Below are 13,455 nucleotides of genomic sequence, written 5' to 3'. Positions count from 1 at the left end.
CCGCAGCCCCCAGGCCTTTGCTGTCCCCTGTGTCCATTCGCTGTCCCCGAGTCCCACCCGGCTCTGGCAGCAGCAGCAGCCGCAGCGCAGCGGGCGCCGGCCCGGCCCAGCCGGGGCTCCCGGCCAGGAGCAGCAGCAGCGCCGGCCCCTTCCCGCCTGCTCCTGCCTCGCCTGCCAAGGGCCTTTTCCAGGTGAATTCTGGAGTAGGGCAACAATCACCCACAAACAGCCCTGATTCCTCAGGGCCCGGCTGTGCTGCCCTGACCCAGCCTTCAGAGAAAGAAAGGATCGGGTTCCAGCGCTGTTTTCAGCACTGTTTTACTCACCCTGAGGTGGCAGCAGGAGGCTGCTGGTGCCTTTGCCTTGGGAATTGGAGATCAAGGCTGCTCCTGCCTCTCTTCTGCTTGCCACTTGAATTTTACCTGTCAAACTACAATTGCCTCTTTTGATCGGTGTTACCCACAGTGCTCTCCTGACAGGGAACTTGGGTATTTTGTTGCAGGCATCATGATTAGCAGATCTTGAAAGTTCAAAAGTCCCAGAGCACAAAGTCAGAGGGAGTTAAAGTCACACAGGCCACATTTTCAGTGCTCAAACAGAGCTCCGTTGCTGGTGCTGCTGAAAGAGATTCTACTGACAGAGGCCATCACAGGAATTGCCTCTGGAGTGTCAGATAAAATGAAAAAATCCACCAGGAGATACAGAAACCAGAACTTACTGACTTCCTTCATTGTTTCTTCCAAGCAGCAGCAGAAAGTGGGGATGCCCAGAGGTATTTCCAGCTGCTGCTGACCCCAACTGGAGCCCAGCCTGCTGCCCAGTCCCAGTGGAACCTGAGCCCAGCCCGGGGAGCTCCCGCAGTGTCGGGAGCTCAGCGCACGCGGGGCCAGGCCCAGAGCCCGGGCACGGCCGCCGATTGCGGGGCAGCGGCGCAGGCGGAATGTCCTGCAGCCCAAACCTCCTGCTCCTGCCACATAGCGCCCAGCCTTCTCCTCCTCCTCCTCCTCTCCAGCACAGCACAAGTTCCAGCTCGGAGAAGGCTTCCCAAGGCAGGGCGCATGCTCCTCTTTCCCACTGAGTGTCCCTGCAAAGGAACAGGGCATCCTTCAGGCAGTTCCACAAGCTCAGGGTTCTCATTTCATGGGGAATCTGAGATGCAAATGGCCTTGTCAGCAAGGACTAAAGCAGAGGGAATGGATCAGAAGCTTTAGAAAAAATGACCTTTCTTGCAGACAAAGTTCACCAAGTCATTCCCTGCATTTCTCATTTTCAGATTCTTTCAGTCATCTACTGAGAGGTCCAGCTTGTTCTAGTGCTTTTCAGGAAACAATTATACTCTTGATTTATACCAGTGCAAGACATGTAGAAGCATTTAAACTGAACACAGAAACAAACTCCCTGTCAGCTCATTTTTATGTTCTAGATCACTTTCCTGATGTCCATGGTGGTGTTGGAATGATCATCACACAGCTCTCCACTTCTGGCTGCAGGCTCTGGAGATTCTTTCTCTGCATTCAGCCAGGCTTGTATTCCCTAACAATTCACAGAATCACAGAATGACTAGGCTGGAAGAGACCTTCAAGACTGAGTCCAACCCATGCCCTAACATCTTAACTAAACCTTGGCACCGAGTGCTATGGATGCTGACAACTGGACTGAATTCAGGTTTCAGGCTCTGCCAGGGTCTGTGAAAAAGACAGGTGAGCAACTTTCTCATTCTGGCCTGGGAAAATCTTAAGGAGGAAACCAAAACAATCCTGGGAAGTGAAAAACCATCAGCAGGTGTTGTTTTTCCAACATGTTTACTGGAAAAGGTCTTTACAAAAAGGGTGTAGACTCTAAGGACCAATCATATGAATTGTGCCAAAGTTCTCTACAAATAGAGAATTTAGAAGAATAAAGATTGCTCTCATTTCATCATCATCTCAAGAGTCATGTCATTATTTCTATGCCATCCAAAAACTGTAACGACAGAGTAACACATCCAGTCTTTTATAAACACATCCGGGGATGGTGACTCCACCACCTCCCAGGGCAGACCATTTCAGTACTTTATCAACCATTCCATAAAAAACCTTTTCCTAATATCCATCCTGTATTTCCCTTGGGGCAGCTGAAGACTGTGTCCTTTTGTTCTGGCAGCTGCTGTCTGGAGAAAGAGACCAAACCCCACCTGACTACAACTAAGCTTCAGGGAATTGTAGAGAGCAATTAGATCACCTCTGAGTCTCCTTTTCTTGGGGCTAAACAACCCCAGCTCCCTCAGCCACTCCTCACAGGACTTGTGTTCCACACCCCTCACCAGCCTTGTTGCCCTGCTCTGGACACGCTCCAGCCCCTCCATGTCCTTCCTAAATTGGGGGCCCAGAACTGGACACAGCACTCGAGGTGCAGCCTCACCAGTTCCCAGCACAGGGGAAGAATCCCTGCCCTGCTCCTGCTGCCCACACCATTCCTGATCCAGGCCAGGAGCCATTGGCCTTCTTGCCCACCTGCCCACACTGCTGCCTCATGTCCAGCCTGCTGTCCAGCACTGCCCCACGTCCCTTTCTGCCTGGCAACTGTCCAGCCACTCTGTCCCCAGCCTGGAGCACTGCAGGGCTTGTTGTGGCCAAAATGCAGGACTCAGCACTTGGAGTTATTAAACTTCATCCTATTGGACTCTGCCCATCCATCCATTCATTCCAGGTCTCCCTGCAGAGCCCTCCTACCTTCCAGCAGATTGACACACACTCCCAGCTTTGTGTCAGCTGAAAATTTACTAATGAAAGACTCAATCCCCTCATCCATGTCATCAATAAAATATTGAACAGAGCTGGCCCCAGCACAGACCCCTGAGGAACACCACTGGTGTCTGGCCACCAGCTGGATGCAGAACCTTCACCACCACTCTCTGGGCCCGGCCATGCAGCCAGTTCCTAACCCAGCAAAGAGTGCTCCTGTCCAAGCCGTGGGCTGCCAGCTTTTCCAGGAGTGTGCTGAGGGAGACAGTGTCAAAGGCCTTGCTGAAATCCAGATAGACAACATCCACAGCCTTTCCCTCATCCACCAAGTGGGTCACCCGGTCATAAAAGGAGACCCAGTTGGTCAAACACAACCTTCTGCTCTTAAACCCATCCTGGCTGGGTCTGATACCCTGGCCATCCTGTAAATGCTGTGTGATGACAGTATAAACTGGGTACCCTACTGGGTATTGAGATTAGGCTGACTTGAGTTGTGGAATGAGGACTTTACAAATAAAACTGTAAAGCGGGTATGTTTTATTTCCAGCTGGGACACACGGGGGATTTCCCACCATAACTGCGTACCTGGTTGAGACAGGTTTAAGGTTTAAATACACTTAGATCCCACAAAACCATCCCTCCCTGCCTGCCCATTCCCTGCCCACTCTCCACCTCCTTGCACTTCATATTATAATTAGTCTTCTCTGGTGCCACACAACCTGGTGGTCACAGGCAGGGGTCTTCTGATGAAGTAAAAGGTCTTCCTCAGTTGTTCACTGTTTGACCTCTGCCTCAGGGCAGGTGCAGTGAAGATTTGGGTAACTCCCAGATCAGTTTGGCCTGGCCAAAACCAGGAGCCTGGTTCTTACTGGTTTCTTAAGCCACAGGTTCTGCTTTATTGGCTTTTCACAATACCTAAGTCTTGCTTTACTAAATTTTCACAATATACACAATATACATCTTATCTCTATGGCCTTTACCTAGCAACTAAATCCTCACATGTTCTGTTACAAGTTATTTTATTGCTTTTACAAAATTGTTAAATAAGTTATATATTTCTGCTTTCCCTCCATCTTCTTAAGCATATTATATGCTCCTAAAATTCTGAATTTTAGATATGTTTCCCATATCAAACTGACCTATAATTATCAGGATCCTCCTTCTCACTCTTCTTGTTAATGTGTATCACATTGGCCAGCTTCTAGCCCTGTGGAACCTCAGCAGTGAGTCAGGACTGTTGGGAAATGATGGAGAGCGGCTTCACAAGCTCATCTGCCAGCTCCCTCATCACCCTGGGCTGGATCCCATCTGGGCCCATGGATTATGAACATCCAAGGGGCTCAGCAGTTCTCTGACTGCCTCCTCCTGGAGAACAGGGGCACCATTCTGCTCCCTGACACCATCTACCAGCCCAGGAGGGCAGCTGTCCTGAGGACAAGCCGTCTTCCCACTAAAGACTGAGCCAGAGAAGGCGTTAAGCACTTCTGCCTTCTCCTCATCTGCAGTTTCTAAGTTCCCTCCAACATCCAGTAGAAAACAAAGGTTGGTCTTACCCTTCCTTTTGCTGTTAATATATTTGTAAAAACATTTTCATTATCCTTTACAAAAGTTGCCAAAATATCTTCAAACTAAGCTTTGGCTTCCCTAATTCTTTTTCCTACATGTTCCCATAAATACTTTCTGAGACACCTGACCCTCCTTTCAAAGATGATACATCCTCTTTTTATTCCTAAGATCCTTTGAAATCTCCTTGCCCATCCAGGCTGGACATTTGCCTTCTCAGCTCATCTTTCAGCACACAGGGACAGTCTGTTCCTCTGCCCTCAAGATCTCTGCATTGAAACACACCCACCTTTCCTGGACTCCTCTGTATTTAAAGGCTGCTTCCCAAGGACGTCTGTGAAGAAATCTCCTAAATAGGCCAAAGTCTGCCCTCCAGAAGTCCAAAGTAAAAATCTTTTTGATGTTCCTCTTGATTTCACCAAATACTGAGAATTCTGTAATTTCATGATCCCTGTGCCCCAAGCAGCCTCCAACCACCACATCTCCCACCAGCCCTTCTCTATTTGCAAACAAGAGGTCGAACATAGTCCCTCCCCTGCTGGCCTCACTCCCCAGCTGTCACAAAAAGTTGTCCTCCACCCACTCCAAAACCTTCCTGGACTGCCTCTTTTCTGCTGTATTAAGTTCCCAGCAGATGTCTGCTAGGTTAAAGTCACCTACAAGAACAAGGGCTGGTGATCCTGAAACATTCTCCAGCTGCTTAGAGAAGAAGTTGTCCACCTCTTCTTCCTGCTTGGGTGGACGATAACAGACTCCCAGTAGGGACCCCTGGTAGCCTGTCCTGTTTTCTTAGGGTAGAACAGGAACAATGAAAACCTTACCAATGGCACAACTCCCCAGCCCACAAGGAAAAGAAAGGACAAGTTGTCAAGTTCTCAAAACCTTTCTCCTGCTTTGCTGCAAGACTCCTGCAGCACACATAGTGTGGAAAGTCAAGAGAAGCTGCATTGGTGGGATATCTTGTGACAGAACCTGCAACTCATTCTCCAGGGAAGGTTCTTGGAAATAACAGACAGGACTGTGGAGAAGATTCTGGGAAAGCTGAAACAGCTTTTAAGAAATGAAATGAAGTTGAAATAAACGATCCAAGATGTTTTTCTCTATTTATTTCTATGCTCCCCTTTTCCATATTGCACTACTTCTCCATCCCATTGATTTCAAATAAATTTCACCTCTAAGATCCATTACTTAGCAAGTTTTAGACACTGTAAAATACCATGGTCTACATCCAGTTTGCCTTCCCCTGTTTTTCTTGGAAAGCAATGCTGGAGACACAAGTGCAGTGCTTGGGTCAGGTACAAATTGTGCATTCAGGGAATGTCCTCTGACAGTGTCTGACCCTCAGCAGAGACAATGCACAGCAGCAGCCAAGGGGATTCCTCTGTCACTGTGCAGGAGTCAAGACTCTGGGTCTTGGCTGAACACGGCCAAGTTCCCGTGTTTGGACAGGTTCAGGGGTTGCCTGGGGGAGCGCTGGGCTCAGCGTGGGGCCAAGGGGGCAACAGAAAAAACGGACACGGAAGCAAATGGCCCTGGGGCTTCAGTTGCAGCGGCAGCGGCAGCAGCGGCAGCAGCAGTGAAGAAAAAAGCGAATCTTGCGATTCCCTCCGGTTTCCCCTCTCCCTCTCCCGCAGTCCCGCAGCCTCTCCCGGTCTCCCTGTCCAGGTGTCCCCCTCCTCTCCCAGTCTCCCTCTCCCTGCTGGGCTCGGCCATGACCCCAGCCCGCCCCGAGCCCCGGGAGGGGCTGCCCTGTCCCTGCCGCCGGGTGTCTCGCCACGGTCTCGCCTCCGCCCAGCTCTGGCTGTGCTGGCGGTGGCGCTGCTGGGCGGGCACCAGTGCCTGGGGCTGGGGCGGCATCACCGTCCTTTGGCTGCGCCTGTGCAAAGCCCGGCCCTGGCCCCGGCTCCGACAGCGAGCCCTGCCCCAGCCCCAGCCCCAGCCCCGGCCCCGGCCCTGGCTCCGGCTCTGGCCCCAGCACCAATCGCGACCCCGACCCTGGCCCCAGCTCGTCCCTGGGCCAGCAGAGGACACAGTTGGAGCAGCCGCTCTTGCCACCTCCACCGCGGCTTCCCCGGCCCGAGCTCCTCCGCTCGGCAGAGCGGCTGCCGGCCCTGAGCCGCCGCTGTCCCATTGCCAGGAGCGAACCCCTGGGGATGCCCAGCCCAGGCCGCTCGAGGCACCCTCAGGGGCCGTTCCTGGCCCCGGGCCGAGCGCTGACAGCCGCGTCTCGCCGGCAGGGAAGGCGCAGCAGCCCCTCCAGGAGCAGAACCGCCTGGGGTCACTGCTGGGCCGCGGCGGCTTCGGCAGCGTCTGGGCGGCCACACGGCTCTCAGACCGTGCCCCGGTGAGTGGCGGGGCTGGTGGCCAGTGGACGAGGAAGGGGCAGAGGAGAAGGAGGAGGGCGGAGGAGAAGGAGGCTGGGGCTGGGCAGGGCAGGCAGTGAGCTCAGCCTGCTGCTCCTCTTGCCTTGCAGGTGGCCATCAAAAGGGTGCCACGGAACCGCATCCAGCACTGGGGCAAACTGGTGAGTGAGCGGGGCCAGCAGGAGAAGCTGGGCCATGCCGGGCGGGGATGAGCCCAGGCCTGGCAGGGTGGAAGCCGCCAGGACGCCTGGAGGAAGAGCGGGTGTGAGGCCAGCGAAGGGCACAGAGCATCCCGGGCTGGCTGATGGGTCCCCGACCCCTGGCACGGCCTCAGCCCCACTGACGGCATCGTGCTCCTCCCACAGCCCAACGGCACCAGCGCACCCCTGGAGATCGTGCTGCTGCACAAGGTCTCCACTGGCTTCCCTGGTGTCGTCCAGCTGCTGGAGTGGATGGAGCTCCCCAATGACATCGTCATCATCATGGAGCGCCCGGAGCGGTGTCAGGACCTCCAACACTTCATTTGGGCATGGGGGTTCCTGTGTGAGGATGTGGCGCGGGAGCTGTTCCGCCAGGTGCTGGAGGCCGTGCGGCACTGCACCAGCTGCGGGGTCCTGCACCGCGACATCAAACCAGAGAACATCCTGGTTGACCTGGCCACCGGGCAGGCCAAACTGATTGATTTTGGCTGTGGCACCTACCTGCAGGACACAGCCTACACACGCTTTGCAGGTGAGCCCTTGCTGGGGTGTTGTCCTTGTTCTAGACATCTCCTGGCCCAACATGTCACAGCACAGCCTGGGTGTGGCACTGGAGATTCTCCCTTTCCCTGCCACTCATGGCACTAAGTCTTCCGCCCAGTTGCCTTTGAGCAGGTGGGGGTGTGGGTTCTAGCAGCTTCCAGCCCTGCTGGCAGCCTTTGCCAGCAACTCTGCCCAGGACTGGGGCTGGGGCTGGGTCAGCCACCCTGACAGAAACACCCGTGGCTGTGGGTAGCAGAGAGTGGGGGAGCCAGAACCTGTGCACCAGACAGTTTGGTGTGCAGGTGAGAAAGGGCTGGGACTGCTGTGCTAGCCCTGTTTGCTTTGGGTTCAAAATGTTTTTGGGGCAATGCAGACAGGGAGGAAGAAGGCATGGTTTTATCCAGCCCTGAGTGGGGTTTTCCTTGTCATGGTTGGGTCTTGCCAGGGCTTCCCCTGCCCTCTTCCAACACCAGTGGCTTCTTTTCCAACCCCTAAGTTTGCACACAAGTCCCAGGTGCTGGCCAGAGGGCAGCAGGTCACACCACGTGCCTCTGGGGCAGCCCCTGCATGCCCAGGGATGCTGGGGCCAGGCTCTGGGAGCAGCAGCATCCCCCTGATGAAATCCATCTGTATTCCATAGGAACACCATCATACAGCCCCCCGGAATGGAACAACTATGGCTGGTACTATGGACAGCCAGCTACCGTCTGGTCCCTGGGCATCCTGCTGCACCAGATGGTCTGTGGGGAGCACCCTTTAAGGAGGGGCCACAAGATCAGCCGGGACCATCAGCTCTCGCTGCCACCACGGCTCTCTCAAGGTGGATCCTCATCTCTGGGCATGGGGGGAATACCAGTGATGGGAGACAGCAGCGGGCTCGTGAGCATCCTGCTCTGGCAGCTGCTAAGGAGGTGGCACATGTCCTGCTGTCCTGCTCTCCTCCAAAACAGGGAATTCCTGGGAAGTTTAGGCCCAGCTCTGACCACATCTAGCATGGCCTGGGAATGGGAACAGTGGGGCAAAGCGGACAGGAGCCTTCTCCAGCTGACCGGCGGTTTCTGGTTTCTCTCCCCAGAGTGCCAAGATCTGATCAGGCGGTGTTTATCCATTCATGATGTGGACAGGCCTTCAGTAGAAGACCTGTTCTGTCATCCTTGGATGCAGGATATTCATCTGCCATAGAAGAAGGGACAGAGCCACAGGCACACTGATGCAGGGCTCTGGTAAGTTCCAGATCCATACAATCCTTGGCAATCAGAAGCAAAGAAACCCAGACGTTTTTGTCCTGCCTGTGTCACTGCACAGGGCTCATCAGATGGGAACACACAGCCCCTGTGCTGGAGCTGAGCTGCTCTGCCCAGCACTGCTGGCTGCCATCCCAGCTGGTTTGGCTTGTCCTGGGTCACTGCCAGCTGGGGCCCTGGGCAGAACACTGACAGCCTGGTCTCACCCCAGGGAAGGAGAAGGAGCCCCTGGAGAAGCTGTACCAGGTGGGGCTGCTGCTGCTGGAGACAGCCAGGATGACATCAAGGATGACAACCTCTTCCTTGGCCAGGCCACCACAAAGCTGAAGCTGATGGACTTCGATTCTGGCACCTTCTTCAAAGCCAGGCTCCACAGAGAATTTGCAGATGAGTGCACACACAGGGGGATGCTCCCAGATTTGGGGATGGCACAGCCTGGCTGGGAAACAAAGGTTTCCCTTTGCTGGGGTGGATGCATTTGATTCTCCAGTGGGCTGCCAAGCTGCTTTTTGTCAGGGCTGGGGCCATGGGCTGGGGTGGGTATGAAATGGGAGTGGGCTCCTGGCCCTGCCAACAGCCCCCAGTATCCACTGTGCCTTTTCCCTCATTTCCCCTTTTTGTCTGTAGTCTATTTTTGTTAATTTGCTGTTTGTTTTTCTAAAGGAAGCGTTCTAGGTGGTGTCCAGTCTGGATGGGGAAGTGCTTGGGACCAGCTGTGCCATGGATGGGCCGTGCCCTTGGAGAAGGCTGAGGACATCATTTGGGAGCAGCTTTTCTTCCAGCGGCGGATGGCGTCAGGTGGGTCCCATCTTCTTGGCCTGGGTGGGATCAGAGCTTTTGGGAGATGGCAGCCAGCACAGGAGCATCCTGCTGTGGGCAGCTGCTGAGGAGGTGGATGTGCCACGGCTGGCTGCAGGCTGGGCACATGTCCTGCCCTCCTGCTCTGCTGCCAAGGGCAGCAATGATGGGCAGCTCTGGGCACCGCGCTGGGCACGGCCAGCATGGCCTGGGCACGGCGGGCACTGGGACAAGGGGGACAGGAGCCTTCAGCTGATGGGCGGGTTCTGGTTTCTCTCCTTGCAGCTGGGCTCTGTGGGTGCTGAGGCTGCTCTGGGCTCTGCCAGGGCTCTGCTGGAGCTCAGCACTGGGCTGGAGTCTGCCAAAGAAGAAATGGTGTGACCTGCAGCAGAGACTTGCTTGAGCATTTGGGAAATGCAGCTCAAGTTTGCAGAGTGTACATCTCGGGGGGAAAACATCACACCCTCCAAAAATGAACTTGTTCAATAACTTCTGAAATGCAATCAATCTGGGATGACCTCAAATCACATCTATCAGCTTGCCCAAGCTGTAGCTCAGCCATTCTCTGAACATTTCTCTCGCCCACCTGCTTTTAAATTTCACAACTGGTCCCTTGTTTCCCTCAGTGAGTTCCCAGCCCATCACAGTCTCCATCACACTGTTGCCTTCCTTGATGGCCTTCACCACAAGGAAGACCAAACCCCAGGTTTAGGGACTCATCCTGTCCCTGGCTGAAGAGCAGCAATGTCTCAGAAATCCTATGGCATTTTAGTGTCAGTGAGAGCTGCTGTCCAGCCCTCAGCTCTCCTCACTGCTCAGTTCCCACTCCCTTTTCCTTGTCCTTTCAGCAGGATGAACTCTGTGAGTCCCCTTCAGCCTCCCCACTCTTCTCAGCCCACCCACCCACCTCACTCAGGTGAAGCTGAAGCTTCTTTGTCTCCTCTGGCACACCAGTGCAGTCCCCTCTGCCGGGAGCCCCAGCCCCATGGCACAGCACACAGCAGTGCAGTGCGGGCTGGAGCAGCTGCCCTGCACCCCTGGCTTGGCTGTTTGTGGCAAGGAAATGCTCCCTGTTTGCAGCTCTCCCTGCAGGATGGCCCCAGGGCAGAGCCCAGCCGGGCTCCCCCTGCATCCCCTGAAGCTTGGGGCAGGCAGTGGTGCCAGGGCTGAGGGTCATGGGGAGCACCCAGAGCTGTGGCTTGCACTCAGTGTTTGCAAGGGTTGTGTTCTCATCTCCTGCAGCCTGTGGGGAAAACAGGCTGAGCTGCCAGGCCAGCAGTGCCCCTGTGGGCAGGGACAAGGCTGAAGGGCTTTCCCATTGCAGAGGAGGCGGCATTGAGCCTTGGCAGGGCCTGGCAGGGCTGGAGCCGGGTCTGGCCTGCTGTGCGGGACTCGCTGCCACCAACCGGCCCCACCCGCCGCGCTGCGTCCTCCAGGGACAGAAGGGTCTGTGTGTGCCAGGGGCTCTGGGATGTGTCTGTATGCATGGACAGAAGGGTCTGTGTGTGCCAGGGGCTCTGGGATGTGTCTGTCTGCATGGACAGAAGGGTCTGTGTGTGCCAGGGGCTCTGGGATGTGTCTGTCTGCATGGACAGAAGGGTCTGTGTGTGCCAGGGGCTCTGGGATGTGTCTGTACCCATGGACAGAAGGGTCTGTGTGTGCCAGGGGCTCTGGGATGTGTCTGTCTGCATGGACAGAAGGGTCTGTGTGTGCCAGGGGCTCTGGGATGTGTCTGTCTGCATGGACAGAAGGGTCTGTGTGTGCCAGGGGCTCTGGGATGTGTCTGTACCCATGGACAGAAGGGTCTGTGTGTGCCAGGGGCTCTGGGATGTCTCTGTGTACATGGACAGAAGGGTCTGTCTGTGTCAGGGTTTCCATAATGTCTTTGTACCCATGGGTATGGAATGAACACCAAGAGTGAAAGTGTCAGTCACATTCCTTGCACACTCCTTCCTTTCTGTACAAGGTTCTTTACACATCCATGCACACCCTCATGTACTGATATATTAAAAGGATAGTGGTGGATAGAGATTTCCCACAGAGCTCTAACTTTGGGATAACTCACTCGTACACCAACAGCTAGGGGATATTTTTTCCCATCTCTGTGTGAGTAAATGTCCAAGAGCTGAAGGGAGAAGCATTCAGAAGCAGTTTCAGTATTTCTAGGCAGGGAGGGGAGCTGACAACCATCCGTGTAACTCACTGTATTCATCAGGATGGGCTGCTGGTTCTTTAGGCACAATGGAGACATCAAGACTTGAGAAAATCCCAGATCTTGTGGATTTGTGCCAAGGGGGGAGCAGCAAAAACACTTTGTGTCTGCTTTGGGGGACACAAGTTCCCAGGAGCTGGGGTGGCGGAGGGTGACCTGGGCGGTGGCAGGTGAAGTCCTGTTTCATGACATCCCACAGTGGCACAGGACAAAGCTCAAGGTACCCCCACCTCCACTGGTGAAGTCTTTGTGATGCTGGACATGCTTGAGTAAAGGCTGCTGTAACACAATACATTAGGATTCATAACTTTCAGTTGCAACACTTTAGATCCAAGTTTCAAGCTACTTTTACCCTCAAGACACATTCATGCACAATACATCTTTCAATTTTCTAGTGATTCAACCACAATTTAAAATAACTTAATATTGGAAAGACAGCCTAAAATCTTTGAAAAAAGGATACTGAGGTCAGTAAGATGGATCCATGACATCAGAACATTCACAAAGTATGTAACAGAGTTCTCTGTTTAAAAAGATGAGTTATGTCTTAATCTAAAGTTACAGAAGAAGTTTCAGTACACATTTGGGTTTTGTTTTCCCTTTCTTATTTTTCCTGGTTTTTTCTTTTTTCTTTTTCTTGTTAAGCAGATAACACATCCTGAAAGAGGAATGCACAGCAAAATGAGATACATTTTGGATAAACAATGAAAATGTAGGCTCCTCCTCTGTTTGCTTTTGTCTGCATACCCTGAAGAAGAAGATCTAGCAGAGACCAGCAAAGGTGTAAAGTGGTTGCTTTGGACTAAACTGGAGTTCAGCACTGGTGACATCCTGATCCAGTCAAGAGCTGCAGAATTCTTTTGCACATCTCAAACCCTGAGTTTGCAGGCACAGCACCTGCAGTGCTGACGCACCAATGCATGTGAATAACTCTGTTATTCCCTCCCAGAATTTGGGTTGTGCCCAAGAACAAGGTGCTCCAGTGCTTTGCTGCTGGTTCCTGTGTGGAGCAGCTCCCTTCCCGCTGGCTGAGCTGCTCAGGCACAGCCCGGCAGCTCCTGGCCCTGCAGGGCTGAGGCTTTTCCCCGGCGCTGGGCACAGACTGATGGAGCAGCACTGCTGAACACGGGCACACACAGAGGGAGCAGAAGCAGCTGCCTTTGTGCACCTGCAGCTCCAAGGCCCAAACTCTGAGCAGACAGGGCTGCAGGAGACTGGCAGGCTCCCTGTTTGCTGTGCTGCCCGACTTGTGGCCGGCCCAGCTCTGCAGGGCAGAGGAGAACAAGGGGCAGCTCCCTGCCAGCCCCAGCCCAGGGACCCCTGCGGCCCCGGGGCTTGGGGCACTGTCAGCACCCATTGCTGCAGCCACCGCCTCTGCTGGCACTGCCAGCAACAACCAACCTGGGGCTGAGCCCAGGGAGCAGCAGCAGGGCCTGGAGCTGATCCCTCACTCTGGGCAGGGCTGCACAAATTGACCCCCACAGCAGCAGCAGCAGCACATGGAGCTGACTTTGAGCACAGCCCTGCCACTCTTCCCTGCCGTCTGCAGGGGTGTCACAGCAGCCTGAGGCACCTGGGAGCCCTCAGGGCCAGCAGGGACTTGAGATGGCAGCCCTGGGCTCCTGGGGCTTGTGCAAGGAACACAGGTGGGGACTCCCTCTCCATGTGCAGCTTCCAGATGGAAAAGGCTGCTGTGCCCAGGCAGCTCCAAGGGCACAGAAAGGAGGGGCTCAACCACGGGATCTGTGCCAGTGCCACAGTCCTGGGCAGCAGCCACCGAGCACAGGGGAACAGAGGGCACAGCAAGAG

General features: G+C 54.4%; 2 protein-coding genes across 2 annotated transcripts in view; one reads left to right on the top strand and one right to left on the bottom strand.

Annotated features, from left to right (window-relative positions):
- The window catches only part of LOC134562336 (zinc finger protein 664-like), a 455,591-nt gene that overhangs the window by 395,479 nt on the left and 46,657 nt on the right, over window positions 1–13,455 (bottom strand).
- Window positions 1,637–9,060, top strand: LOC134562271 (serine/threonine-protein kinase pim-1-like). Its single transcript, XM_063419659.1, has 7 exons — window positions 1,637–1,700; window positions 5,921–6,630; window positions 6,760–6,810; window positions 7,015–7,381; window positions 8,033–8,212; window positions 8,468–8,615; window positions 8,848–9,060. Exons 1-6 carry the CDS (start codon window positions 1,637–1,639, stop codon window positions 8,572–8,574), a joined length of 1,479 nt encoding a protein of 492 aa, XP_063275729.1. The 3' UTR covers window positions 8,575–8,615; window positions 8,848–9,060.

This window comes from Prinia subflava, chromosome 27 (assembly GCF_021018805.1).
Source record: "Prinia subflava isolate CZ2003 ecotype Zambia chromosome 27, Cam_Psub_1.2, whole genome shotgun sequence".
Lineage (NCBI taxonomy): Eukaryota > Metazoa > Chordata > Aves > Passeriformes > Cisticolidae > Prinia > Prinia subflava.
Note: the sequence above shows the minus strand (reverse complement) of the source record. Positions and strands in the feature narration are given on the sequence as shown.